Raw genomic sequence first — 16,446 nt, 5'->3', positions numbered from 1 at the left:
ATTCTTAATATAATCATAAACAAAATAAAAAGGTAACAATAAGTCGTTATCAAATGAGTTGTATTTTGCTTAATTTTCATTATGTTTTATATTTAGTCCTCATCATAAAACAAATGTATTATAAACTATTCAAAACACGATGTAATACATTATACAAAATATTAAATATATCCACTTTCAAAAGAAATATTGAGGGTCAAATTTGATGAAAACAATAGGTTTGAAATTAATTTTTTGAAGCACAACGATAAGTTTTTTTTTTTAAATAAAAAATTGAAATTTATTCTAATTATACAAGTTTAAAAACTTATTAAAAAATATCATATTTTTAAAGAAGGACGTCTTGAATTAAAAGAGACTAGGTAGGTAGTCCATCTTTAAAACTACAATATTTTTTTTAAAATATAAAAATCAATATCGAGATTCCAAATTGTATAGATATATCGACGAACATATCGATAAAATATTGATATATTTTTGTAAGTAAAAAAATACTTGTAAACTTTATTTAGACTAATAATTAAGTTTTATTTACTTTGGTTATGCATGTATATTGTTATAAGCATCTTTATTCCTTTTTGAAAAAAAAATGAATGACATTTTTTATTATCGATGTCAAACATTTCAGCATGTCAACCAATATTTTCATACTTGATTTTATCATACCAATTTTCAGATTATCTTCAATATTCAATTCAATTTTGACGTGCTAATTAATAAAAATGTGAACAACATATTTTATTTCCCCCATCTTAATTGGTAATTATTAAAATATAATTTTATGATGTCATATGGATATTTTTGAAGATTTTTTTTTATAAAAAAATCGATTCACTATTAATAACAATGTCGAATCTATTGAAACATATAATACATCGGTCTAACATGTCAGACGAAAATTTAATACCACATATAAAGTGATATAATCATATTTATTGCAAGAATAGGAAAAGGAGGGAAAACTATACAAGTAGGAGCAATAGAACATCAAATTTAATGCGTTTGACATTTTGGTTGGTACTCACGAGTATGTATATGTCTCATTCATTCATATTCATAATACAATTTATGCAATAATGTCTTGACCTAATTTCTAATGTTTGTAACATTTTTCTGTTCCTTTTGTTTTTTTTTTTTTCCAAAAGTAATATTTTTAAGTTTAAATATCATTTTTAATAGGAATCATTTTACGGTAGTTAATCTTTTTAAATAGGGGTGTACACGATTAGATTGGAGGCATTTTTTGGACCAACTCGAGAATTCGAATTGGTCGAATTGACTATTCAAATGACTCGAATATGGCATCCAACCCTTAAAATTTGGGTTGGATTGAGGTTGTTGGATTGAAATATCAAAAAGTAGAGATCTGAAATTCAAAAAGTAAATGTTAGAGAAAGCCAATGAGAAAAAAGAAAAAAAAAATAAAAGGAAAGAGCTAGAGAAGCAAATGAACCATAGACGAATAGAACAAGAATGAACAACAGATGAATAGAAGAATAACCAATTACAGACGAACGAAAGAAGAAGTGAGAACAAACGATAGACGAAAAAAAAGAAGAACAAACGATAGACTAAAGTTGAAGCTAAAGTTGAATGAGGGAAGAATAATGAAGTTTGAGGTGAAGCAGGCGAAGGAGAAAGAGATAGTGACAAATGACTAAAGCAGAAAAAGTTTAGAGATTGGAGACTGGGAAGCGTGAGAGGTAGAGAGCACTTGACAAACCCAAAAGGTGAGGGGCAGGAGGGACTAATCAAGCGGTAAAATAAGAACTTAAACTAAAAACCCTAAAAATCATAATATAAATAGATATAGATATATTAGTAATTCGGGTTGGGTTGGGTCAACCCGATTTTTTCAAAAAATGCAACCTGAAACCCAACCCAACCAGAAAAGTACAAAAAGAAAAAAGGAAAAAAAAAAAAATCAACCCAACCCAACCCTTATAATTTGGGTTGGATAGTTCGGGTAGGTTGTTGGGTCATTTGAACACCCCTACTTTTAAATGTTCAATTTTATCACAATGTTTTCAATAAATTTTATATTTAGTCTCTTATGTTAGATTCTTTCTTTTTTTTTTTTTTTTTTTAATATTTGTTAGCATGAGAAATTTGCACATGTTAGTTGTCGTCGTGTGCCTTCTGTGGGCTTGTCCGTCGTCCTTGTTTTTTTGATTAGGTCTCGTTTTCTGAGTTGACTTGAATAAGAGTTACTTGGATCAGTGTGGTATCGAGCCTACGCCTACCATACTCAGATGTTTAAGTTAGTACAAAGTGTGTATATTTAAGCTAAACATAAAATAAGGTCATGACTCTCATTCGGATCTTATTTACTCTTTCATTTTTTCAATTATCGAATGAGACTATTTGTAATGCCCTCCCTTTGATATTCATGTGTGGCTTTGCATAATTTCAACGACATTAGGGTAGTTGCACGCTCAAGGTTGTCAAGCGTTAGGTTGAGCCCAACTCAGTTATTTCTTGATGGGTATATGTTTGTTGGGTTCATTGGTCCGCCTATTCAAGGCTCTAACTTTGCCCATTCGAGATGCACATTTCTCCATACCGCCTCCTAGTTTTCCTTAGCTTTGGGCTCACTCATGGCCTTTAGGCCTTGTCCGAACAACCTTCAATAATATTTATTAAAGCTTTCTATATAAATTTTAGAAACATATTCACATATTGTCTTTATTAGGTAAAAATTACCATTATTATTATTTAAACAATTTCGATAAAAATAAACTTTGAGATAGAACTAAATTTACACAATTTATTGGATATATAAATTAAAAGTTCATGTACTAACCTGAATTGAAATCAGAATTGACTAAAATATTATTCTAACATATTTCTAATTAACCATTAATAGCTATAAAATGTGAGAATTTTTATTAAAGTAATTACCTAACAGTGGCCTCTTCAAAATATTATTTAGGGAAAAAAAAAAAAAAAAAAACAAACTAACCGTGGGTATTGGATTAATTAGCGTGTCCAATATGAACTTTCAAAACTTTGTTTCTCCAAAATATCGACTCATCCACAGTCAAATCAAAATTCTCTCTCTCTTTCTCTTATTTTTTCCTTTTTTTTTAAAAAAAAAAAAAATATTTATTGCTTTTAGTAATTATAATAACCAAATATAAATTGACTCAACGACATGGGTAGCAATTAGTAGTTGATTACAATTCCTAATCCCCAAATATTTCCATTCACGAGTTTGACCACTAAAAGAAAAAGTTCACCATAAACCCCTTAAAAAAAAAAAGGAATGTTGACAAAATTTTATTTTTTTAAAGAGATTTTCAAAAATAGACCAATAAGAAAATTATTTATATAAAATAGTAAATTTTAATCTTTTTTATAAAGGTGGATAGAAGTCTATCAGTGTCTATTAATGATAGAACGTTTATCTTTAATACTATGTGATATACACTCATAGAAGTCTATCAGTGTTTTTTTTTTTTACTATTTATGTAAATAATTTGACATTTTTTCTATTTGTGAAAATTTTCTCTTTTTTATTTGTTAAACATTGTCCAGGCTATAAATTCAAATGAAGATCTAACAAAATAATAAATGAGTTAGCAATATGAATATAGTTCAACTAATTTGATATACAATTTATAAGAAAAAAACTTTTTGGTCCTTAAATCTTGTGTTTAATTTCTATTTGATCATTGAGTTTTAAGATGTTACATTCTTACTTGAGTTTTGAGTTTAATTTCATTTTAGTCTATAGGTTTCAAAATGTTACAATTTTACCTTTTAGATTTAGTTTTGTTTCAATTTCATCAATTTATTTCAATATTATAACTTTTAACCTCAAAATTTCACTAAAGACTACTCACTATCGGTCTTTAGTATAAATGTTTACCAATTAATTTAAAAGGATTAAAAGAATTACAATTAATTAAATTTCACTGTTTTTTCATCACTATTAAAATAATTTTAGATTTTCACTTCAGAATTATTTTAAATTAATTAATAAACATTAATGCTAAAAACTGAAGTGATCATTTAATAGAAAATTGGGTTTAAAAGTATAAATCTTAGAACCTAAGGACCAAATTGAAACAAAACGAAAATGTCAAGGATAACACTTTAGCATTTTAAAATCCATAGTCTGAATTGAAATCAAACTCAAAACTTAAATACTGAAAGTGTAACATTTTGAAACTTAAGAACAAAAAAGATATTATATATTGATCATAAGGTTTGACAGATTCAAAATCTCACTATCAGATTTTTGAACTCAACAACAATAATAGATGCTAAAACTACTCAATAATATTTTTAGTTGTCTTAATATTCAATTTAGACGTTGTGATCAAAATAATTAATGAGAGGATATTTAACTTACGTGAATCAATTTTACGTAACTTAATATGACAATATATAGACCGTGTACGAACTCATAAATTTACGACTATAAACTTTTGAATCTAGTCGTGATTTAATAGTTACTCCTTAGCTATAAAAACCTATCCACTCTACAATAAATAAATAAATAGAAAAGAATAGAATAGAATAGGACCTACAAAAGTTGATCATAAAAAGGCAAACAAAATAAGACATATTTTCAAGATAAAGGTTTGAACAATTCTTTCAACACAAGTAGGTCTCTTTCCTGCTTCTTTGTGGTCCAATATACCAATAACACAACATCTACTTCAATGGCAGCTGACAACTCTCATTAAATGGTTTCAACCAATTCTAACTCCATCAAAAACTTTTACTATTTTTTAGAAAAAAAAATATTTAGTACATTTCCGACCACACATATCTTTGTGTATCTCATTTAATTATCTAGTCATAATTAATTTATCATGTGACAAATTCTTTTTATTTCTTTTTTAGAATATTTTAATCATTTTTTATGTGAGTGATGAGTGGATGGATAAAGATGGGTGTATTCCAAGTATTACTCATTTCTATAGTATATGTTGATTCGATTTTAGAATCACTACATATAATCAGGATTAAAATATTGATGTCAATATCGATATCGAGATTTCAATTGTATGAACATATCGATAAAAAATCCATATCGACGGATATTTTTGTAAGTCACGAAATTTATAAAGTTTATTTAGATTAATAATAAAGTTGCTTAATCCAAAACTAAATTATGGATGTTGTTATTAGTAAATATTCATATTGGACTAAATAGATGACAATTCTTTTATTTTATATATTTTATGAGTATCTATAAAAGATGTGGAAAATATCTATGGATATTTAATATCGATATCAAACCATACGGTTTGCAGATATATCGGTGGATATATTACCATATCCATGGATATTTTAATCCTTGCAGTTAATTTTAAAATAGTTAAATAGAATATGCATGTTAAATTACGAGTTTAGTCTTTGAATTTGTATGTCCATGTGGTCCATGAACTTTAAAGAAGTGTATAATATATATATCCTTAAAACTATCTGATATGTCCATTAAGTATCAATTTTATGCCTAATAGATTTTGATATGTTCGATGTTTTTAAAAATTAACGAACCTACTAGACACTAAATTGAAAGTTATTTTATTTTATTTTATTAGACATAAAAGTCTTTATAACTATAATATAAATTAATTTTTTTAAAAAATTAAACATGTCAAGGATTTTTAGAAATTTAAAAATCAATAGCCTATTTCCTATTAGATATTTTAACAAACATAAACCTTTAGTACGAAATTGAAAGTTTAGAAACACACTACACAGCTCAAAAGTTCAACAACTTTATTTAAACCCAAACTTAAAAGTTTCATGCAATAAATTTTATTATTAAATTAGAAAACTCTAATACCTTTTCTAAACATAAATGGTTTAAGAATCAATTAGACATATGTAGTTATTAAGTGAATAGTGTCACATGATATAAGAAAATACATAATTTTATATACGGGAGAGAATCTTCTTCGTATTTTTCTCCTTTTTTTAATCTTTTTTTATTATTTATGAAACAATACGTCCATTCATAAAATAACTCAATTTATGGAATTAAAAGTATGTAACGAGTTACATACCATTTATTCCGACAACTCTCATAAATAATAAGTTGATTCGACAATAAGTGATATATAGTCTCTCTCCTAAAATTGAAGGTTAGATCTTTTATTTCCATAATTATTGTACTAAAAAAATAATAGTTAAATTAAAAAAAAACACGTCAAAAGTCAAGTACAAGTCCTTGAAGGGGCGAGTAGAAATTTGACAAATAATAGTCAAATATATAAATTTTCCAATTTTCCACAACAAAGGAAAAGTGAGTTCCCTGACCCACGGCCACGAGTAGGTTGACCCGTGAATTAAACTTCACAAAGAAAAAAATAAAATTAAAACTTATCGTTAAAATTTTGGATTCGTATAAAAAAAAATTACATATAAATAATTTTATCAATTTAAACCGTAAATTTTAAAATAGTTAAAAATATTAGATTTATCACATAGTTATGCCTAAATAAGTGAAGAAAAACGAATAAACAACTCATATTAATAAAAAAGCGTATTGTTTATTTGATTCCAACATTTTTTTTAATTTATGTATATGATTATATTTAAGGAAGTTGTATAGAGGAGTAAAAAGTTATATATTAATGATTTTAAAATTTAATGAAGGAACTAAATTGATTCAATTATAAAAATTGATACAATTATTAGTTTGATGTTTAAGTGATATATTTAAAAGAAAAGTGCATATGTGTATTAAATTTTGGTCAATATGTCGATATTTCTATTGATATTTCCACATATTGATAGACTTTATATCGACATAAGAAGTGAATTGATATTTTTATTAAATTATAAAAAATGAATGAAACATAGAGAAAAACTAACAAAATATCAATAACATAAATATAATAATATAAAAAACAAACATTTCAACTCATTAATAAGTGGCAAGATGTTTATTTATTAATTTAATTTTGTTTTACTATTCTATCAAAAATCCATGAACATTGTCATTTTATGACCATCACAATTGAGACATTCAATATTTTGAACATGGAGTGATACAACCACCAATAGCATTTTAACGATTATGAAATCAACGAAAAAAGATAAGTAGAAAAATGTAAACAATAGAGAGTTTGACACATAGTTTTAAGCGGTTCACTGACGGAGTGTTATCTATGTTTATGGACATTTATTATTAGACAGAATAATTTATATTATATAAGAGACATCTCTAGAGTTAGAAAGTTTAAATAACGTATTTCTCTAAATCTTAGGATCAAAGTCATAAATAAAGTAACTATGATAGATACAAAAACATTCATAGCATTTCAATACTAACTTTTTGCAAGCGTCACAAAGAAACTTTTAAATTATTCTTTCCTTTTTTTCCTCTTACTCTTGTTATAGTTCTAGCTCATTTTCTCGCTTTTGCTCTGATTCTTGCTCAATTTCTAGTTATTATCCTTGTTCTTACTCATATTTCTTTCTTTATTTCTTTCTTTCTTTTTTGCTCTTACCCTCTACGCTAAGTTCATTTGATATATAACAAAACTCACTATTCATTGTCATCGAGTGTTACATGTTGTTAAAGGAAAAAGAAACAACTTAACTCATAGTTGGTGTTGCCATCGTTTGAGGTGAAATTCAAAGAAATGAAGCATTGTCATTACTGAAGATGAAATATAGAGAAAGGAGAGAGATTTTGAATTTCGATTTCTGTAACCTGGACCAGTTTTTTTTTTTATCAAGTTATCAACCAACATATGCAGCGCGAGAGAAATTGAACGAGAATTGAGAGAGAAATAAATAAAATATTTTAAAAAGAGTTTGAAAAATAAAACCTTACTGAAAAAAAAAAAACAAAGTCAATTAACATTTTAACCTAATTTTTAAGCCAATCCATTAAATCATCCACCAATAAAGTTTAAATTGGGATTTTGTACGAATGATCTATATTTCTTTTAGAAAAAAATAAAGCATTCTAACATTTTTTTTTTTTTTTTTTTGTTGGTTTCATCAATGAATTTTTAAAATCATTCTTGCTTACTTTTTTAGCTCTTGCTCACTTTTTTATTCTTAGCCTCTAGAATTGGTTCATTTGGCGTATGAAAGAATTCTATTCATTGCCATCTATTATTACATGTTGTCCGAGAAAAAAGAAATAACTTAGTTCGTTTTTATGGTTACCGAAGACGAAATGCAGAGAAGTGAGAAATTTTAAGAGAAGAGAAGGACAAGGAGAATTGAGAGAGAAAAGAAGGAAAAGAAAGTATTCAAATAAAAAAAGTTTGAAAAAAAAACCTTATTAAAAAAGAAAAAAGTCAATTAACATTTTAACCCAATTTTTTGCCAATCTATCAAATAAACCCTTTAAATTCATTTTTTTTTAAAAAAATAATAATAATTAGAAAAATCGACAGAGAAGTTACATAAACGTCAGTATAATGTAATGTGTGTTTTTTCATGGAAGCTTGGTTTCAGTTTTTTAGGCATACTTTGTTTGACCATGCTTCTCTTTTCCTTCTTCACTCTCTTCATCTTCAACTTTATAAATACCCTAAAATCCTTTTTCTGTTTTCAAATCCCCAAAATCAAAATAATCCCATTTCATTGTTCACATTCCCCGATTCAAACTTCTTTGAATCATTCAAAACAAACCCACAAACTCGTGCCTTTGATTTTCATTTCACCCTCTCAAGTCTCATCTCTCTGTTTTTTCTTCCACTATAAAAACAGAGTTCTTCACAACAAATCTCCCTCATCTTAAACTTCAAATCCAACCTAACCAAACTCCATTTTGATTCTGTTTAATTTAGTTTCTGGGTTTTGATCCATGGGTTTATCCCTTTCACTTCTCCTTTCTGCCTGGAAGGAAATTATAGACCAAGGCTTGTTCATCATACGCAAAAATCCAAGTTTCTCTGCTAGAGATACAGCTCTGTTTTTGAAATCTAACAGCTTCAAAATTACAGACCAAGAACCGATCAAAAACAGAGTAACCAGAAGCAAACCAAATAGTTTGAAAGGGAATAAACCAGAGAAAGTGATTCTTGAAACGAATCTCTCGTTTAAGTCGCTTGTTGAAGATGCGGGTTTCAGTTTCTCAGTTTCCGCTGGGAAAAATGGAGGATCGGAGACTCCGGGGGTTTCCTTGCCGGAGCCGGCGATTATGTACTCTCCTAGACCGGTGACCGAGCTTGATGCGGCGGCGGTGAAGCTGCAGAAGGTTTACAAAAGTTATAGAACGAGAAGGAACCTTGCGGATTGTGCGGTGGTGGTTGAAGAATTGTGGTGGAAAGCCATTGATTTTGCGAATTTGAAACGAAGCTCTGTTTCGTTTTTTAATATCGAAAAGCCGGAAACCGCCGTCTCGCGGTGGGCCAGGGCCAGAACCAGAGCGGCCAAGGTGGGTTTTTCTTAAAAAAAAAAATTAAATTAAATTAAAATTTTTATATTCATTATTTTGAAGGCCTAAAATGTTTATACTGTTCCTGTTTTTTTGGTTTTAGGTGGGAAAGGGTTTAAGTAAGGACGAAAAGGCTCAAAAATTGGCTCTTCAGCACTGGCTTGAAGCTGTAAGTTCTTGAATTTTGCACCAAAATTTTGCCATTCTTTTAAATTTTGAAGTAGGGGTAATATTGGAAATTACAGATGTTAGTGAATTCAGATGATGGAATCAGCTAATGTGCTAGGCCACCGACAAAGATTTCAATAATAAAAAGGAGATGACAATAAGTTTGTCTTAATTTAAAAATTTTAAAGTTCTTCTATAATTTACATTTGTCTAAGTTTCCTTAAACTACAACAAATATCAGGATTTTGAGACTTAACTGCGCTCTTACACTTTTGCATTATTTCTTTTATGTTACAGATTGATCCACGTCATCGCTATGGCCACAATTTACACTTGTACTACGACGTATGGTTCGTGAGTGAGAGCAATCAACCATTCTTTTACTGGTAAGTTAACTTTTTTTTCAAATTACTTGAAAAATACACAATTTTAATCCAAACCCATGTATTAACAATCCTTGATTTGCAAAAATATAGGTTGGATATTGGAGATGGCAAAGAAATAAGCCTAGAGAAATGTCCAAGGGCAACTCTACAAAAGCAATGCATCAAATATTTAGGACCAGTGAGTTTTTATATATTTATTTTTAGTTTTAGTTTTTGGTTCCGAAGAATTCAATTTTTTACAAAAAAGATTTGATTTTGATTTTGATTTTGATTTTGATTTTAATATTTTTTTTAGAAAGAAAGAGAAGCTTATGAAGTAATAGTGGAAAATGGGAAGCTGGTTTACAAGCAAAGTGGAAGTATAGTGGAAACAAAAGAAGGCTCAAAATGGATATTTGTTTTGAGCACTACAAGATCCTTATATGTTGGCCAAAAAAAGAAAGGTCAATTTCAACATTCAAGTTTCCTCTCCGGCGCCGCCACCACCGCCGCCGGCAGATTAGTCGCCCATAATGGTGCCATTCAGGTACCAATCTCAAGCCATCCTTTACTATTCAGCATATTAGTTTAATTATATATATACCTAAATTTAGTTTAGCTAATGCCAAATCATTTAGATTCTAAAAATAATAAAAACCGACATTTTGGTTACCGTCACAAAGCACCATCCAAAGTTAAATTTTCCTAAAAACTCATTCTCAATAGCGGGTTCACATCCATCATGAATATACCAATATGATTTCAAGGTGCATCGTGACTTTTATACAAATATAAAATTTTGGCAAATACAAAAAATTTGCAATTTTATGACTTTCCTCGGATAGTGAAATCGTGCTTGGAATCTCATCAATTCACGATGGTGAGATTCATGATTGTCAAAGGGCATAGTTTTCCTTATTTTTATAATTTGAGTCAAACTAAATTTGGATCTAACGTGTTTGATAAATCTTTACATTTTAAATTTTATATGTAACTTATTAGATATTTTTAAAATTATGATAACATGTAGATAGGTAATTTTGAAATCTTCCTCTAAATTAAAATGGGATAGTAATGATATTTGACTTTTTTTTCCTTTGTTTTTTTTAGGCAATTTGGCCATACAGTGGTCATTATCACCCAACAGAAGCCAATTTCAATGAATTCCTCAGCTTCCTTAAAGAAAACCATGTAGATCTCACCAATGTGAAGGTAAATCTCTTATTCCCTTTAATCAATAATAAAACTTTTAAATTACCCCTTTTGAAATAATAAAAAACAAAAATTGAAAACTAATATTGGAATATTTTTATTCTCCCCCAGCTGTGTGCAATTGACGATGACAGTCAATACAAAGCCGTCGATCAGGAAGAGAAACCAAAATCACGAGAAGATTCCTTCAAATCTACACCGTTAGAAGAACCCAAATCAACGGTTCCCATTGATTCAGAAGAGAAAAAGATGACAGTAACCGTGCCGCCGGTAGCTCAAAAGAAAGACGACATGGCGAGAAAATTCGACATGTCGAAACGATTGTCGTGCAAATGGTCGACAGGAGCTGGGCCTAGGATCGGGTGCGTCCGGGACTACCCAGCTGAGCTACAAACGAGAGCACTGGAACATGTCAATTTATCGCCTCGAGTGGGCCCTGGGCCGTTGGTTAATTATGGGCCGATTCCTTCTCCACGTCCAAGCCCAAAAATTAGGCTCTCACCAAGGCTGGCTTATATGGGCCACCCCAGCCCAAGAACTCCAATCCCTACGGCTAATTAAGCCCAATAGGTGGAAATGGTTAACCCAATTTTTTAATTCCTTCGTTGTTTTTTTTTCTTTTTACTTTTTTTGTTTTTTTGGGTAGAGGGGGTAATTGAGAGCCAAAGAGTAATTTGATTTGGCTCGAGGTTATAGCGTTATTTTGTTCTTTACATAAATTCTTATTGTAAAAAAGAATAAAGTTGAAAGGAAATTATATACTTTTGATTAATTTAAATGCGTTTAATAACCTTTTTATTTTGTATTAAGAAACTGTTTTAATCAATCATTTCCAAAATTTGAACTGGCACCATATATGTTATGGGTAGATTTGGACCAATGGACATCACATAATCAACTTTATGGAGTTTACAAATTACCCGATTAAGAAAATGACGAAATTCGTGCAAAAAAATCACACCCTAGGGTTGAGTTAAGCATGGGAAGAGGGAAGTTCGAGTCAAGGTTCAAATTCATATGCTTAGCCTCGACCTGGGTTAGGGATGAGGTCAAGGCTCCCCATTTAATGAATGAAGCATGCTAAATGCATGTTATGACCCATTTAGCTTGAAAGTTAACTTAATATGATTCTAAGAACTTCATATGGATGCCACAAGTCAAAATTTCATTATAAATACATCATTATGATTTTAGAAGAAGTAAATTCATTCTTATTTTTATAACAAAGTCAGTTCATTCTTATTTTTAAAACTCTTGCTATAACTAAAAGCCTTTACAAACTTAAACATTAAGGGCATTGGGACACATTGTGACAAGTACTACACATGTACTCAAGATTTTTTTTATAGGTCATGTCTTTCGTGAATTACAAATTTTCCGTTACTATCACGTAAGGGCTAGATATGTTTTTTCATAACCAGATTTTGACAGAAACATTACTTTTTAACAATGTATTTGTTCTACAATTACCTTTAGAACATTTGGCCGACAATAAAACTAAAAACACATGATTTCATTGGAAAGGTAAAAAAGAAAGAAAGCGTGTTGTATTGTAAAAGAGAAGCTTCAAAGCTGGGAGGTTTTAAAATGCAAAACTTCATTTTGATATTTTAATTTTTTTTATACGTATAATATTTTATAGGAAAAAGAAAACATATTTATAGTCCTTAAATTTTGGGTTTAGTTTTTATTTGTTCTCTAGATTTAAAAATATTATATATTTAGTCCAAATTTTGATTTTGATTTCAAATTAGTCCTCAAGTTTCAGAAAGTTATAATTTTACCCATAACATTTGAGTTTTATTTTAAATTAGTCCCTCAATTTCAAGATTTTACACATAATTGTTCTTTAAATATAAACATTTCCAGCCATAAACGTCAATGTCTATTAGTTAATTTAAAATGACTATGAACTCAAATATTAAATTTAGTTTTAATAGTGTCAAATAAGCATAACTCAACTTACATAATGCATGTACTATAACATCGAAGTCAAAGGTTTGATTCTCACACCTCATATATTGTAAAAAAAAATAATAATAATAATAATTGAGATATAGTTTCCAATGTTACGTTTGGCATTGCATTAGATTTTAACCCTTTTTTGAATTTGGTAAAACATATTTAAATTAAATTGGTTAAAATCACTTTTAAAGACATGTTTATTTCATATTGACTTTAAAAGTGGTATTCTTTTAGCTTTTAGTTTCTCCAAAAATCAAGTAAAAATTCTTAACTAATATTTAGTTTTCAATCTTATACTTTTAAAATTTATTTTATATATTTATCTATTTTTCACCTAATCAAATCTATTTTTTATTTTTATGAGTTAAATGCATCATTTTTTTTTAAAAGTATATTATATTCATTTTTTTAAAATAAAGTTATTTTTCTTATTATTTAAAAATTAATCTATAACAAACAAAATTTATCATACAAAAAATTATTTAAAATTTTAAATTACAAAAAAAAAAATTATAAAAAGTTTATTATAAATCCATTTTAACTATTATATTGACGATAAGATGTTTTTGTATTTATTTACCAAACACCTTAACATATTTTTTCAAGTTTAAGCGGAAATTTACCAAACACTATTTTACTTTTTTTTTTTTTTTTTTTTTTTACAGCTGATTTTTCTAAAAACACAACTATTAGCAATTATTTTAAACATTACACTACAACAATCCCAAACGGAGCCTCGACAAATACTAGGATCTAACTATGTTTTTCATTAAATCCATCCTTTTCAAATTTTTGTTTTCAACTAACCACTAGATGCATCTTTTTGGCCAATCAAATAATTGAAAAATGATTATGTTATAGTAAAGAAAACCAAAATCAAGAAAAGAAGACAAGTATGGCAGAATTGAAACTTACATTATTTTGCCTAAAAAAAACCTACATTATTCTCATCCCCAAGTGACTGAATTGCCATATCCTTTTTGCCAATCAAGGGAAAGAAAAGAGGAGAACAGACAAAAGATACCTACAACACTTGTAAACGCCAAAAAAATATTGATACAAAATATGATGGAAGGAGCAAATCCAGAAACAACAACAGCCGTTGAAAGGCTCGATCCCCCACCCTACGTATACTGGCTCAATTGGCAGAGTACTTATATTATAAACCCCTTGGAGGTTCAATCTCTCATCGAGCAAATCCAAAAAAGGAAGCAAGATTAATCACAAAAAGAATCTAAAGGACAGAGAGAGAGCACAAAAAAGTTTGTGATTCATGAGGAGCAGCAGAGAAGGGATCCAAAGCTCAAAGGAAAGGGGCACTGATATCGGTCTCCTCACCAAACAGGTTTCATTTAGAGAGTTGAGAAAGGCAGTTGTATAACTAATGCTTCAAAGTCTTAAAGAGGATGAGGCACTATTTCCAGATATATAGGTGAAAAGGAAACAGAATCACAACTAAACAAACAAATAAGAGACATGTTTTTACAACAAGTTGTTTCATATAACAAAACTGAACTCAAGACAATTCTTATCAGACCCATCATTGTAGATTCAAGTGGTAAGGAGTGTTGATATAATGTTAAATTTACCTTCATTCATGAACTTATGTTTTCGGGTCAACTAGTGATTTAATATGATATCAAAGTACAAAGTCAAGGAAATCCAATGTTCAAACCTTACAATGTTATTTTCTCTCCAATTAATATTGATTTCCTCTTATTGGTTCTATATATTTCAAGACCACAACCGCGTTAGATTGTTTGGTCAATTGGTGATCTAATATCTATATTCAAATTCTTAAACTGGAAAACCAGAAATCATGAAGACAACAATTGTTTGGTTTCTAAGAATAGACTGACTCTAAATTGAGTTTCAGCAAGTAGAACATTGATACAAGAACACAATCAATCCATATCTACTCATAAAACCATCATCCCCAATCCATTGGAAAAGTAAGGGAAAGAAGAATTCTATACTTCCAACAGTAGTTACACATTCAAAGAGATTCAAAATCATTCATAACATCAAGAACCAGATTCTTGGATTTCAGAACTACAGGCTAATCAATCAAACAAAGAGTGGAAGAAAAATCTTGTACCAATTTAAGGCGCTGGCTTCACTACCATCCATAGACAACTCGAGAGCATCTTTCTTTGAGCCATCGGAAGCTTTTTCTTATAGACCCTTTGACTTTGCCTTCCACAGTATAAACTTTGTAGCTAGCAACTCTTCTTTTTCTCTGCATCTCCGGATCGTTGAAACTCCAGCTCTTGGATGAAAATCCGTTCGTAGATTTCCCTTTCTTGAGCTTCAAATCGTTACCCATCTGGGTTTGATTTGGGTTTGCAGAAGAAGCATAGGAAGCACTGTAACAACGAAAATCTTGCATACCCATCACACCAGAACCATTGGTTGTTCTTGATTCGTTTCCATGGTAGGTTTGAATCTGCATTCTTCCATCTGGGTATGATTTGGAGTTGAAATCCGCCATTGTTTGAGCTTCGATACAATCGAAGAGCTCGGTCTGTTTGTTCAAAAATTCAGCTTATGAAAGTGGAGGTGTGAAAACAGGGGAGGTGGAATCGAAAGGGGTTTACAAGATTTTTCTGAAAGGGATCGAAAATCGAAATGGAACCCTCGAGGGAGGGCGGAGGGAGCTTTGAGCTTACGGGTGAAGGTAGCGATTAGTTGACAAATTCAAGCAGATTGTCGAATTAAAGGCCAACACATCGCTGAGAGAAGGCCGAAAGTTCATAGTTGACCATTGTCCGTATCCCAAATTTTGTGCAAAGTCTTCTCTGATTTTTTTAACAAAAAAACCCCTTTTATTTCATAAAGTTTAGAACGAAAAATAAATAAATAAAAATTAAAAATACTACTTTATTACACAATATACACTATTCTCAATCATCATTTTTTAGGGATAAAAACCATTCATTAGGGTGGGAGATCAAATTAAACCTCCGACCTAGAAGTAAAGTCTCGTCAATTACCACTAGTTATTTTAACACTTTCCTTCATTATTTGATACTTACTGAATGAATTAAATGTTACTTTTGTGGCAAGTAATGAATGAAATTATCGAATTTTCTTGACGTATATGGTTGCACTCAGACATTTGCTCTTAAAGAAGGTATACATAGGATTTATTGCATACTAAGCTAATCATTGCTCTAAATTTTAAATTGTACCATTTTAGTCTCTAGTGTTTAAAATATTATGAGTACTTTTTTATTTACTATTTAAATGTTGACGACATTGAAATTTTAAATTAAAAATAATAATTTAAAAAATGAGGGCGAAAAGAGAAGAGAGAGAAAATATAAATTTTTTTAATGGCAAATATCAACTTCTAAGCTTTAAGATTTTATC

The 16,446-nt window shown here is 29.4% G+C and overlaps 2 protein-coding genes across 2 annotated transcripts; one reads left to right on the top strand and one right to left on the bottom strand.

The window, feature by feature from the left end:
- Positions 1–8,413: 8,413 nt before the first annotated feature.
- On the top strand, positions 8,414–11,887 carry LOC120070706 (IQ domain-containing protein IQM5-like). Its single transcript, XM_039022551.2, has 7 exons — positions 8,414–9,364; positions 9,468–9,533; positions 9,830–9,918; positions 10,009–10,096; positions 10,214–10,444; positions 11,008–11,109; positions 11,221–11,887. Exons 1-7 carry the CDS (start codon positions 8,792–8,794, stop codon positions 11,668–11,670), a joined length of 1,599 nt encoding a protein of 532 aa, XP_038878479.1. The 5' UTR covers positions 8,414–8,791; the 3' UTR covers positions 11,671–11,887.
- Positions 11,888–14,961: 3,074 nt separating this feature from the next.
- Positions 14,962–15,718, bottom strand: LOC120070815 (uncharacterized). The gene has a single exon (XM_039022699.2). The coding sequence runs from the start codon at positions 15,563–15,565 to the stop codon at positions 15,194–15,196; it is 372 nt and encodes a 123-aa protein (XP_038878627.1). The 5' UTR covers positions 15,566–15,718; the 3' UTR covers positions 14,962–15,193.
- Between the last annotated feature and the right edge of the window lie 728 nt (positions 15,719–16,446).

This window comes from Benincasa hispida, chromosome 2 (assembly GCF_027475165.1).
Source record: "Benincasa hispida cultivar pf3 chromosome 2, pf3_genome.v1.1, whole genome shotgun sequence".
NCBI lineage: Eukaryota > Viridiplantae > Streptophyta > Magnoliopsida > Cucurbitales > Cucurbitaceae > Benincasa > Benincasa hispida.
The sequence above is the reverse complement of the archived record's forward strand: the minus strand, read 5'-3'. Positions and strand labels throughout refer to the sequence as shown.

Bases quoted from the DNA above. Each gene is read 5' to 3' on its own strand.
- LOC120070815 (XM_039022699.2), bottom strand. From the start codon at position 15,565: ATGGCGGATTTCAACTCCAAATCATACCCAGATGGAAGAATGCAGATT.
- LOC120070706 (XM_039022551.2), top strand. From the start codon at position 8,792: ATGGGTTTATCCCTTTCACTTCTCCTTTCTGCCTGGAAGGAAATTATA. The intron at 10,097-10,213 runs GTGAGTTTTTAT...TATTTTTTTTAG, and splicing joins GCATCAAATATTTAGGACCA to AAAGAAAGAGAAGCTTATGA. The intron at 11,110-11,220 runs GTAAATCTCTTA...ATTCTCCCCCAG, and splicing joins TAGATCTCACCAATGTGAAG to CTGTGTGCAATTGACGATGA.